At 40.6% G+C, this 12,787-nt stretch overlaps 1 protein-coding gene across 1 annotated transcript; it reads right to left on the reverse strand.

The window, feature by feature from the left end:
• Nucleotides 1–4,458: 4,458 nt before the first annotated feature.
• On the reverse strand, nt 4,459–11,730 carry LOC124287157 (neuronal acetylcholine receptor subunit alpha-5-like). The gene is made up of 3 exons (XM_046723640.1): nt 10,981–11,730; nt 9,125–9,147; nt 4,459–5,590 (listed from the first exon to the last, which is right to left on the reverse strand). The coding sequence occupies exons 1-3, from the start codon at nt 11,728–11,730 to the stop codon at nt 4,459–4,461; spliced, it is 1,905 nt and encodes a 634-aa protein (XP_046579596.1).
• Between the last annotated feature and the right edge of the window lie 1,057 nt (nt 11,731–12,787).

Consider the following 12,787-nt stretch of genomic DNA (forward strand, 5'->3'; position numbering starts at 1 on the left):
TATTTTCAGAGTACCTCAGTGTACATGTACTTTAACATACACTCTTCAAAAAAAAGAGACGCAAAATATAATTTGAAAATAATGATCGAAAGTTTGTACGCATATGTCAAACTAAGCATGTTTTTAGGGTTGGATATTGTTGTTGGTATGATTTAGAAGAACATGCGAGAGCGAATGCAACCATAAACGGTTTTGAATGGTTTTATCGATCACGATTGTCATGAAGAGCTTGACTGTTCTGGAACACAACCAAAAGCCGCCATTATTGCTTTTCGTGTGCAAAGCATGAGTACAACCTCTGACTATAAAAGACCCAAATGCATCTCGTAAATTCATCCAAGACTCTTGCAAATACTGGATGAGAAAATGGGACGTCTCAACGGTGCCCACAGAAATATTGCCATTGAATGATTACAAGCTGGCGAATCCAAGAGTGTCGTGGCGAGGACCTTCAGCATTGATCCCAGCGCAATATCTCGTTTGTGGGATCTCTTTGTGCATTCCATTTCGACAAATGACCATCCAAGACCAGGAAGACCGTGAGTCACCACACCAGCCCAAGATCGCTACATCCGGGTAGCCCACCTACGTGCCTGCCATCGTTCCGCCCGGGACACAGCACAAGAACGGCTTGGAGCCCGCAGAATGTCCGACCAGACAATCAGAAACCGTCTCCGAGAGGTAGGTATGCGTGCCAGGCGTCCAAACGTTGCCCCCTCTCTAACACGATTACATCAACGTCTGCGAGTCAGGTGGTGTACCGCGGTGCAGCCATGGAACCTTGGAAACTGGAGGCACACATGGTTCAGTGATGAATCGCGGTATCCCCTCAAGCGACGTGACGGAAGACAACGTGTCTACAGACCACGCAATGAACGTTTTGTATCCAACTGCATCAGGCAAGTGGACAGATTTGGTGGAGATGGTGTGATGATGTGGGGAGCCATCTCACACATCTGCAGATCAGAATTGTTGTACGTCCAAGGCAATCTTACGGCCGCTCGATATATCGACCAGATTCGCTGTCCTCACGTGCATCACCTTTCGACCGCCAAAGGGAGCTGTACCAACAGGACAACGCCAGACCTCACACAGCACGTGCTACAGTGGACTACCTGGACAATAACAACATCAATGTCCTCCTCTGGCCCTCCAGATCCCTGGATCTGAATCCAATAGATTACCTGTGGGATCAGATAGATAAACGTGTACGTAAACGTCGTAATCCGCTATCGAAGCTATAACAGTAACTGTTGTTCAACATGCTGCAGGAGGAATGGAGAAGGATTCCACAACGAAACATCCAACAACTGATTCGATCTGAGGAGTCGTGCAGTTCTAGCAGTAAGAGGTGGCCATGCAAGGTAGTAACGTCAACGTCACCTCGTGGACAGCAGTAATGACTATGATGACTATCATTCTTGTGAAATGTGCACGAGACACCAATGTATTGCTCTACATAATTTCAATGCTGTACCGTTTACTTTCGTTGATTTACATAATTGAATAAGACCAATTTTTCAATGATATTTTGCTTTTGCGTTTCTTTTCTTGAACAGTGTACTTTCTTCAACATCTAATTGATTTGTCCTGGGGACATACCCAAGAGATCCAGTAAGTTTCATTGAAAAATCCATCCGGTAGTTTTTGAGTAAAGATGCTAACACATAAATACACACACACACACACACACACACACACACACACAGGGTTGAATGCATACCCTCTGCAACAAACCTTCGGTTTTGGCAGAAGCAATTATGACCATAGTGATTATTATGCATACATATATTATCAAGATCCATGATATATAATGGTAGTTGTAAAACACTTATCACAAGGTACATTTTGATATACTACATGCCTATGTTGTGATAAAAATATATAAAAATATGTTTTTCTCACATTAGTGTTGCAGTTCGAGTATGGGTACCGATGTTCATTTACCCCAGAATGACACTTATAATCATCAGAAAAATGGAACCATGTTTTTTCTGAATCCATATGCAATACTGATTACAATTATCAGTGGTTCCAAAAATTAACATGCACTTCCCACGGAAAGCATTTGCTACATAAGCCCCTGCACGTATAATGCAATAACACCGGTTCAAGTTTAATAGCAAGCCTAGTCGCCAGCTACGGGTTCTCTGAAAACATGCATTTGTGGTAACATGTTTCAAAATTGTCCGCGTATATAAGAGTGACAGGGGTCGCATTCCACAGATAAGGCTCTTTCTCCAAGTAGCTCGGACTGATGGCTTGAATTTTAGCCGAACCGTTCTTGATTTTTAGTCAGGTTTGCTAAAACGTCGATGCGAGGTTATAATATATATTCATCATGTGGTCTTTTTCAAGAACCAGCTGTTTTCCGCATACGTTGTTGTGTAACTACGTTTATCCTACCTTGGGAGACTAGCAATTAGACGAAAGATAGGTGAGAAATGGAAGCGACTGATACTCTACCTAACTGGTATGGAGATGGGTATACAAATGCAATACCATGTTATAATCAATGGGTAAACAACAAGTGCAAACAACGTGTTACATAATGATTTGTTATCACCGGAGTATTACATTTATCACCAATAATGCCCAAATGCTTTATCAACAAATGTTCACCCAAAAGAAAACAATGGAATGAGGACTGTTTTCTTGTGGGATAAAATTGCAACTAATGAGCCTCTTTATAAGACAAGACGAGTGGATTGCGCTGTTGTAAGCTTATTTATGTTGTAGCTGTTATTTGCTTATTACGCTAAAGAAATATCATGTCGATTTTACTGTAATATAAGGACGCAAGTAATGAGCAAGAACTGAGCGCTGGACGTGATTTGAACCAACTCTGCTGATCATATTCATTATGTACACAAGTCATTATTTCTGCTCTCGTCAAACTGTAAACAAGGAGGGTGTGGGATTTGATAGTGATCCATACACGTACGGTATAGTCGGATAGGACACGATCCTTTAACAGGCATTTCGTATAAGGGTGGAATGGTTTTTCCTTGTTATTTCCAGGTCGTGATACAAGTGGAATTTGCTCTTGAAAGCCCTTGTTCACGCGGCAGAGTTTCCACATGCCAAACCTCTGATTAAGAGAAATTCCATCGGACGTTTCTGTCGATATCATATGCATGTGTTTATGAATCACTGTCAATTAAAGATGATATAATGTGTTCACAAGAAAGTCATCACACTGCATCGGTGCAATTCGTCACAAATCAATATCAATATCAAAATCAAATTTATTTCCGTTCTCAGGAGGCCTCGGGCCTATAGTACCAATACCGTGAACACATGATCAGTTAATAGAATTTTTTGTAAAGTATTTCTTGTGTATGTGGTAGCGTAATAGATACACATAGATAATCTTTCTAAATGCACTTAACTAGAATTTGTTAAAAGAGATATGAATTTGTAAATGTCAGGATGTATAAAGTAGTAGCTGTCAATATACTTATTTCTCAACATATAATGTGCTGGACATATACAAAGAAAATGGTACTCGTCTTCAATTACATTCAGATTACACATTTTACATATCCTTTGTTCTTCTATTAAGCCAAAATACCCTCCCCATTCTATTAGCAAATCGTGAGATGAATAGCGATGTTCATTATGTCAAGCACTTGATTATCTGGTCTAGACTCGATAATTACAGATCACCGTGAAAAAGATGGAAAGGTGCTGAGTGCGGTGGTAGACAGGAAACAGTCAAACAACACGGAATCTGACCATGACGTAGTTCCTAAAGTATTTCTACCTATTTTTCCTTCTTCAGACGCGGGTTTCATACATTCTTATAACACAAGAAGCATCTTTGTATTTCTATAAGAACAACGAACATGGTATATATTCATGTACATCCACAGGGATGTGGAGTGAAGAGTGAAATCAGCACTTACCACTGGGGTATTAACCACAACATCTGCCGGATATTTGAACCATGAGTATGACAAAGATACTGGATGGTGTTCCACTGAACAAATCATATAAGGGATGGCTAGACACAGAAATGTTTTGTCAAACATAATACAATCGCATTAACGATATTCTCTCATCATGATGAACACGGCCATTGTCACAAGGAGCGTCACCAGGAGAAAAGCTGACAAAAAGATTTGGTCGAGAATTATTGCAACGTCCTTCCACAGAAGGAAATTCTCACTTTCTGGGTGTTCCCTCTCCACGGTGTTGCTTAGTTTTGTAGAGCAAGACGAATATTGGCTGAATACCTTCCACTCACATGACCCGACTTTGTGATGCAGGACTACTACAACGTGAGTTGCGATGACGCTGGTAGAGCTGATGCTGATGAGGATGGCTAAATAGATGCTGAAGAGACAAGGGAATTCCGAGTTGGACGGGAGTGTCATGGAGGCAATGGTAGTATAAATCCCATAAGTAAAGGATAGTCACACACAGTAAACGTTTATAAGAGATCTTACAATATCATTAACGATATTTTGCCATCATGATGAATACGGCCATTGTCACCAGGAGTGTAACCAGAAGAAACACTGAGAAGAAAATTCGGTCTAGAATTATTGCCACGTCCTTCCACAGTAGGGACGTCTCACGTTTTGGTTGTTCGCTCTCATCACAGTAAGCCTCAATGGTGTTGGTTGACTTCGTAGAGCAAGACGACCATTGCCTGAATACCTTCCACTCACATGATCCGACTTTGTGATGCATGACGACTACAATGTGAGTTGCGATGACGCTGGTAGAGCTGATGCTGATGAGGATGGCTAAATAGATGCTGAAGAGACAAGGGAATTCCGAGTTGGACGGGAGTGTCGTGGAGGCAATGGTAGCATAAATCCCATAGGAAAGCAAGATGGAAACTGACATTGACATCTTCTCACCACATTCTGGTGGCGTCCGGAACACCACAAGGTTCAGGATAGAAAGACAAACCACAGGCAGGATGCTCGTGACAACATGAAACATGTACCGTCTTTCTAGACGAATGTAGGCAAACACCATCGGCTCCGTCCTATTTACAGCAGTTGGGTGCATGGTTGCGACTACCGAACTACCTAAGATCTTCCATTCACTACTTCCTTTCTTTTTGAAAAATTTAAAATCAATTTCATTTGTTGTATTTATTAGTTCTGCACCACTCTCGACGAACCCCCAGTTGAGAAATGCCAAGTGACAAGTTTGAGAGTCAAAAGGAAATGAAGTGACGTCAACGTTACACCTTACTGACTTCGATATGCCAACTGTCCAGGACACATAGCCATTATATGTCACCATGAGCCTCGAGTCACTGGATCCAAGAGGTTCCATGCCATCCAAGGAGTTGATGATAACAACTTCGGGTGTCCATATCATCCCAGCTGGAATCCTCATTGATGGTGGTCCTATTGTGTCATTCCACTGAACAAAATCATCCTTCCAAATCATGTTGACATATCCGATAACAGTCAGTGTTTGGGCCTTCTCATCAAGTTGCCCAATGTGCGCAAGACCAACGAAAATGTGAACAGTTGTTTTCGACAGGCTGTTTCGAACTGGTCTGATGTTGACGTCATATCCATTTAGAAGGGCTTCACGTAGAAGGGTCTCGTTTGACCCCGTTCTACAGTCAACACAAAACACATAAAACGAAATGGCCAGGAAACCTAACAACCATGAAACTCTCATCATCCCGTGCTCTGAATAAATGAGTTGCTTATCCTAATAACTTCCACACATGAGTTACGTGTTTTGCCGTATTACCATGGCAACGATTGCACACACACACAACGGAGATGGACTGATATCTCCAATGGATTGGAAAACACTGCGGGACATTTATGCGAATCAAATAACAAAGCACATACTTCGACAGCTCTCAACGTGTGGGTTGTATGTAATCTTAACAAAGAACAAACACTGCGATAATGCGTTTAAAAGAGTGACTCAGTACAACTGCTCAGCTGGTCTGATAAGCAACTGGTATGTTTGACAACCACAGCCTGAAAGTCTCACTGTCTTGCTTGAAAACAGGAAGTAACTGTACAAACGAGAGCAATATACGCGCATGGGTTCCAAAGTCAAACACTGGCTTTCAAACGTTCCTGACTTCAGTTATTGCAGTCACTGAATACAGCGGATAAAACCTTTCTGAGTGTACGTGTGGTCATCATTGAGTCAGAGACACAGACTGACTGTAACAGGAATAATTTATTATCGTTCTCAAAGTGTGTCACGATTGATATATTCCTAACATAACATCTCGTAACCATCAATCCCCTGATCTGAGTTGCCTAAAACCAAGGCCGGGCTGGGCCAAGCCGGACCAACGATATTTATTATTGGCTAATTACTCCATTATCAACAACCATGCCTACAATTTATTGATACAACATGCACACATGAAAACAATGAACAATGAGGAACCACAGACGTGCAGCATAATAACGTTATTTCGAGTAAAGTGCATATGAACTTGGAGGAGTGGCCCGTGAACGTATCTGAACATGGTATCGTGGAATCGTTAAACGAAACGGGATTTGAAACGTATAAATACTTCAGTCTTCCTGAAACGCATTTGTCGACCCGGAATGATTGCTGTTGTTGGTTTGTTGTTTAACGCCGCACTCTGCAATATTCGAACTAGATGGCGGATTCCTGTAAATAATCTAGTCTGGACCAGACAATCCTGTGATCAACAGCATGAACATCGATCTAGGTACTAGGGATACGATGACATGTGTCAACCAAGTCAGCAAGTCTAACCAACCAGTCCTTCTAGTCGTCTCTTACGTCAACATCGGTTCCTGAAAACCACTTCTGGCCCGATCTTAACGTGTTGATCCTCAATGATCCTGAATTGATCTAATCAATCTACGTATTGTCGATTAATCCTTTGAACAAAGTATGTTGTTTTTGCATGGACACTTTACGACAGAATATGGCCGTATTCATTGTTTTTATTATACCTTCGTTATCAAATCTACATACACAAACACTACACTTTCACACCTCCAGTATGTAAGATAACAGTGATTAATCAATCACGTATTATCGGTTAATCCTTTGATCGATATCGATGTTTTTTTCTGGAACTCAGCTGACAGTTGCTGTCCTGCTGCATATATTACATAACATGTACTTCAGTAGGAATCTGTTATGGAGGAAACAATCAAATCAGGCAGCAATCCAAGCAAAAAAGGCTTTTGTAAGTATTTTCAAACGCTTGCGTTTGTTGGGAAATGTTTCAAACCAATCATTTTTCAAAATATTTTATGTTAAAATACTCCCAATTTCATTATTATGGATCAGAAGTGTGGGGTTCACAGCAGTTTTATGTGACAGACAAAATTCAGTTATATGCCTGTACAAGGTTCTTAGGTGTGAAGATAAGTACATCTAGCCTGGTGGTATATGGTGACTGTGGTCGGTTTCCTTTTTATCTACACTCAAATATTAAGGTCATTAAATACTGGTTAAGACTTCTTGATGTGCCTTCATACAGACTACCAAACAATGTTATAATATGATGCTACTTTATGATAAAAATGGAAAGAGACACTGGGTTACTGGAGCTAGAAAGTTACTTTTCAGTTGTGGTTATGGAAAGGTTTGGCAAAATCAGAATGTGTATTCAAAATCAAATTTTGTATTGTCATTAACACAAAGGCTAAAAGATATGTATATACAGACATGGACTGCTTCACTGGCTTTATCAAAGAAGTGTTTTTATTACAAACTATTTAAATCACAAATAATTCAGGAAGATTACCTTTATAAGATTACTGTTAAAAAGTTCCGAACAGCTCTTTCACGTTTTACATGTTCCTCTCACGATCTGTTAATTGATACAAGACGTTATTTAAACATTAGTCGGGACCAAAGAATTTGCAATGTTTGTAACTTAAGTTCAGTTGAAGATGACTATCATTTCTGTTTATATGCCCTGTTTACTTACAACTTAGAGAAAGATATCTGAAACCCTATTACTTTACATACCCAAATGTAACTAAATTTTATTTATTGTTACGAAATGCAAATGGTAACGTTCTGCAAGATTTATCTATGGCCATTTAGCATGCCTCCATGTACAGATTAATATAGAGTCTGCAATTTAGCTGGGTGAGCTTTTACAATTTTACCTATATTTTTATACTATGTCTGATTGTATATTTTGTATTGTACTGCAGGCATGTGGCCTTATTAAGTACTGAAAAAAAGATATACTTAATCAATCACGTATTATCTGTTAATCCTTTGATCGATGTTGTTCTGGAACTCAGCTGACAGTTCCTGTAATGATGCGCATATTACATAGCATGTCATCCATTTCCTCATTAGACCTGAATTTATAAGGTTGAGAAATTACCCCAGAAATGCCAAATAGATTGCCATGTAATATTACCACTGATTAAACCGGTTATAAACTCATTACTGAGTGAATGACAAATAAACAGGTGATGGTTTAAACCACCAAGCATGGATGACAAGGGAGTAGTAACCGTTGTATTGTATGCCATTTCGTTGCCTGAAAAACTCAAGGGCAGTTGCTGTTTTGAGGGAGTTTTGAGCTTTAGTGAAGTTACAAAGTGCATATACAAGATTACCTTCGAGGATTTTTAAGCTAAAGCAATGACAAATTGTCTTCAAATAAATCGAATTTGCTTCATATCATAAGTCAATTGGCATCACATTATCACGTGACATGATTAAATATACGTTACAAAATACAGCAATGGGGGCCAAATCCATCTCGGTCATCATAACATCTATCTGTCAAAAATCCAAAACTGCTTGTACTGCTGGGATTTTTAATCAAAGTCCCATGGTTTCTGTGGAAAGATATGTTGACAGATGACAAGAGACAATGAGTAAGCATTCCATGTTATACTCTCACTTCACAAATAAGTGGTTTCTTTGAAATCCCTTAGCTGATTTGGAACAACGGTGACATGCTTCATCTCCTACCAGGGCGGTGGGGTAGCCTAGTGGTTAAAGCGTTCGCTCGTCAAGCCGAAGGCCCGGGTTCTATTTCCCACATGGGTACAATGTGTGAAGCCCATTTCTGGTGTCTCCCGCCTTGATATTGCTGGAATGTTGCTAAAAGCAGCGTAAAACAATACTCACTCAGTCGCTCATACATATTCTACCAACATACCTCTTCTCCAAACCAACTGGTTTCTGAGAAAACAATGTCCTTGTAAGACATATTAAAGTGCAGTTAGCCTCCAGTAAGTTAGTATGTCCTCCATGTGGAACACGACAATTCAAAGTAATAACACAACCCCGTCAATGACGTGACCTTTGATTGTTTCAACTTCCTTTTCCTTCAATTCAAGGGATGTACTTATCTCCCCATCTTGCGCAAATGAGCAGGATCGAGGAATACTACAATTCATAGGAATAATGTTAAAACCAATCCACCTATTTTGATCACTTAGTCGGATCAAGGCCACCAAATAATATATCATATATCACACTTCCAAGAGGATACATATACAGACATGAACACCCATTTTCATGGTATATTGAGACAAGATGGAACATATACTGCTGGAATAAAGTAACTGTGCATTATTTGATGTTATGTCATTTTATATATATTTTAAATATAATAACCTGTTTTGTGGTGAATTCTTTAATCACTGTTTACAGGATAATATCGAAATCTTCATGATATGACACGAGGCATCGTGACACACCCTTGAAGAGATGTGCTGTCAAAAATCACACAAATTCAGTATCTTGTGTGTCCACGATTGGCGTTGATGCAGGTTTGGCAACGACGACGCATAGACGAGAGGAAAACTTTGGGGAATGGTGTCCCATGTCTGAACCAAGGCTTGACCCAATTCAGCTAACGTCAAAGGTTGATTGTCGTCTTGACGTAAAGATCGCTCCATTGCATTTCAAACGTGCTCAAAGGGGACAGGTCCGGAGAAACAGCTGGGAGTACTTGAATGTTCTACTGTCTTAGGAAATCTGTCACAACACGAGCGACATGTGGACGGACATTATCTTGCTGAAGCGTGAAGATACGTCTCTGCCCTTAAATGCACGACTGTATATGAGGGACAATAATCTCATCCCTGTATCGCTGACATGTCAGAGTCCCATGGACAATGACAAGATGTGTCTGACCATGAGATGTGATGCCTGGTCATACCATAACACTTCCGCCACCAAACTATCGACATTGAACAACGCGCTCGTCACTATACCGTTCACCTCACCGTTTGTACACCCTTGTCATGTCATCTGCGGTTGTCCAGAAAATCTGTACTCGTCAGTGAACACAAGACTATCCCATTCTTGTCACTTATACCTTAGATGCTGTATCCATAATGCAAGACGTGCCCGTCGGTGACGTTGGAACACAATTGGGCGTTTTGCAGGTCGTCGGGGCCGGGTGTTGCGCTCCCTCAGACGGTTCCGTACAGTCCTGGAACTGATTGAACATGAGCAAGGAATTGTCCGAGCAGTCAAACATTTAGTCTGGAATCGTTACATGACATCACATTTCATGCGCAGTGCTTTGCTACATGTTTATTTAGGTTTATTTTTCAATAAAATGGTTTACGTTTTAAATATACGTTTTAAATTTCCGTCAGAATATATACATGTTATAGTTCTTCTACATGCTGTACAGTACAGAACAAAAACGGCGACGGAGCAATGGCAATGTATGCTGTAAATTTAAAACACTAAAATCATACAAGGATGGGCACTTTCTAATATTCAAGAAAAAAACATCCAAGTAAAGGATAGTCACACACAGCAAACGTTTTTAGAAATCTTACAATCTCATTTACGATATTTTGCCATCATGATGAACACGGCCATTGTCACCAAGAGTGTCACGAGAAGAAACACTGAGAAGAAAATTCGGTCTAGAATTATTGCAACGTCCTTCCAAAGTAGGGACGTCTCACGTTTTGGTTGTTCGCTCTCATCACAGTAAGGCCCGACGGTGTTGTTTGATTTTGTAGAGCAAGACGACCATTGCCTGAATACCTTCCACTCACATGACCCGACTTTGTGATGCAGGACGACTACAACGTGAGTTGCGATGACGCTGACAGAACTGATGCTGATGAGGATGGCTAAATAGATGCTGAAGAGACAAGGGGATTCCGAGTTGGACGGGAGTGTCGTGGAGGCAATGGTAGCATAAATCCCATAGGAAAGCAAGATGGAAAGTGACATTGACATCTTCTCACCACATTCTGGTGGCGTCCGGAACACCACAAGGTTCAGGATAGAAAGACAAACCACAGGCAGGATGCTCGTGACAACATGAAACATGTACCGTCTTTCTAGACGAATGTAGGCAAACACCATCGGCTCAGTCCTGTTAGAAGCAGTCGGATGCATGGTTGCGACTACCGAACTACCTAAGATCTTCCATTCACTACTTCCTTTCTTTTTGAAAAAACTAAAATCAATTTCACTTATTCTATTTGTTAGCTCTGCACCACTCTCCATCAATCCCCAGTTGAGAAATGCCAAGTGACAAGTTTGAGAGTCAAAAGGAAATGAAGTGACGTCAACGTTACACGTTACTGATGTCGATATGCCAACTGCCCAGTACACATAGCCATTATATGTCACCAGGAGCCTCGAGTCACTGGATCCAAGAGGTTCCATGTCATCCAAGGAGTTGATGATAACAACTTCGGGTGTCCATATCATCCCAGCTGGAATCCTCATTGATGGTGGTCCTATTGTGTCATTCCACTGAACGAAATCATCCTTCCAAACCATGTTGACATAACCGATAACAATCAGTGTTTGGGCCTTCTCATCAAGTCGCCCAATGTGCGAAAGACCAACTAAAATGTGAACAATTGTTTTCGACAGTCTGTCACGAACTGGTCTGATGTTGACGTCATATCCATTAAGAAGGGCTTCGCGTAGAAGTGTCTCGTTTGACCCCGTTTTACAGTCAGCACAAAACAACAGAAAAGACGAAATGGCAAGAAAACCTAACAACCATGACACTCTCATCATCATCCCGTGCTATGAGTAAATGAGTTGCTTCTTCTTTTAACTTCTACGTATAACTGCCGAATTGCCCTCGCTGGTCCACAACATAGTGACGGCCTGACATGATATACCTCGTAATTGGCCGTTGCATAACAACTAAGCAAATCAATTTACAAGTACATAGGATAATGATTGTAAACAATAATGAATACACGCTTTAGAAGAAAGAAAGAACACTAATACAAAGAATAAACACTGCGGTAACGGATTCAATAGGTTGAATAAGTAAATGTAAGTCTCATTAGCAAAATAGTAATGCTTGGTAATAGCATCCTGAAGAAAAGATGCATTCTGCTGAAAGCTGGAAGAAATCGAACTTGGATTATACACATAAGAGTTCCAAAATCAAACACTGAAATGATTTCTTGTCAACAGAACCAGCATGATTTTCCTTCGCCTGTCAACTGCATTACATTCTGATTAAATATGTACAAACTGAATAATGAGCTGTTTGAAAAGATCAAATCATTAGACATTCTTGGCAGACATTGCTTAACGTCCACTTAGCGTCGTATAAGTTCTGATTGCCTTCAGTGCTTGTACAGATTCGCATGTCAGTCACGATGAAATCTAAACGATTGCCTGCATACAAATAACTAAATAAGCTGAACATATGTACACGCTGTCTTTCAACATCTGCCTTCACATACTTCACACACCGACCCATTCGTGCACACTGAAACACTCAACCATCTGCACATAATGAGCATTCGCACACACCGGCCAGGTACACAAAGCAATTTGCTCATTCAGAATCGTATGTATGTCGTGCCGA

This window comes from Haliotis rubra, unplaced genomic scaffold (genome assembly GCF_003918875.1).
Source record: "Haliotis rubra isolate DU_JTF1 unplaced genomic scaffold, ASM391887v1 Scf4, whole genome shotgun sequence".
Classification (NCBI taxonomy): domain Eukaryota; kingdom Metazoa; phylum Mollusca; class Gastropoda; order Lepetellida; family Haliotidae; genus Haliotis; species Haliotis rubra.

Coding starts and splice junctions, on each gene's coding strand:
- LOC124287157 (XM_046723640.1), bottom strand. CDS start 11,730: ATGGTTTGGAAGGATGATTTCGTTCAGTGGAATGACACAATAGGACCA. Junction 9,148..10,980: donor TCGGGTCATGTGAGTGGAAG/GTATTCAGGCAA, acceptor TTGTTTTCTCAG/AAACCAGTTGGTTTGGAGAA. Junction 5,591..9,124: donor CCAGTTGGTTTGGAGAAGAG/GTATGTTGGTAG, acceptor TGTTGACTGTAG/AACGGGGTCAAACGAGACCC.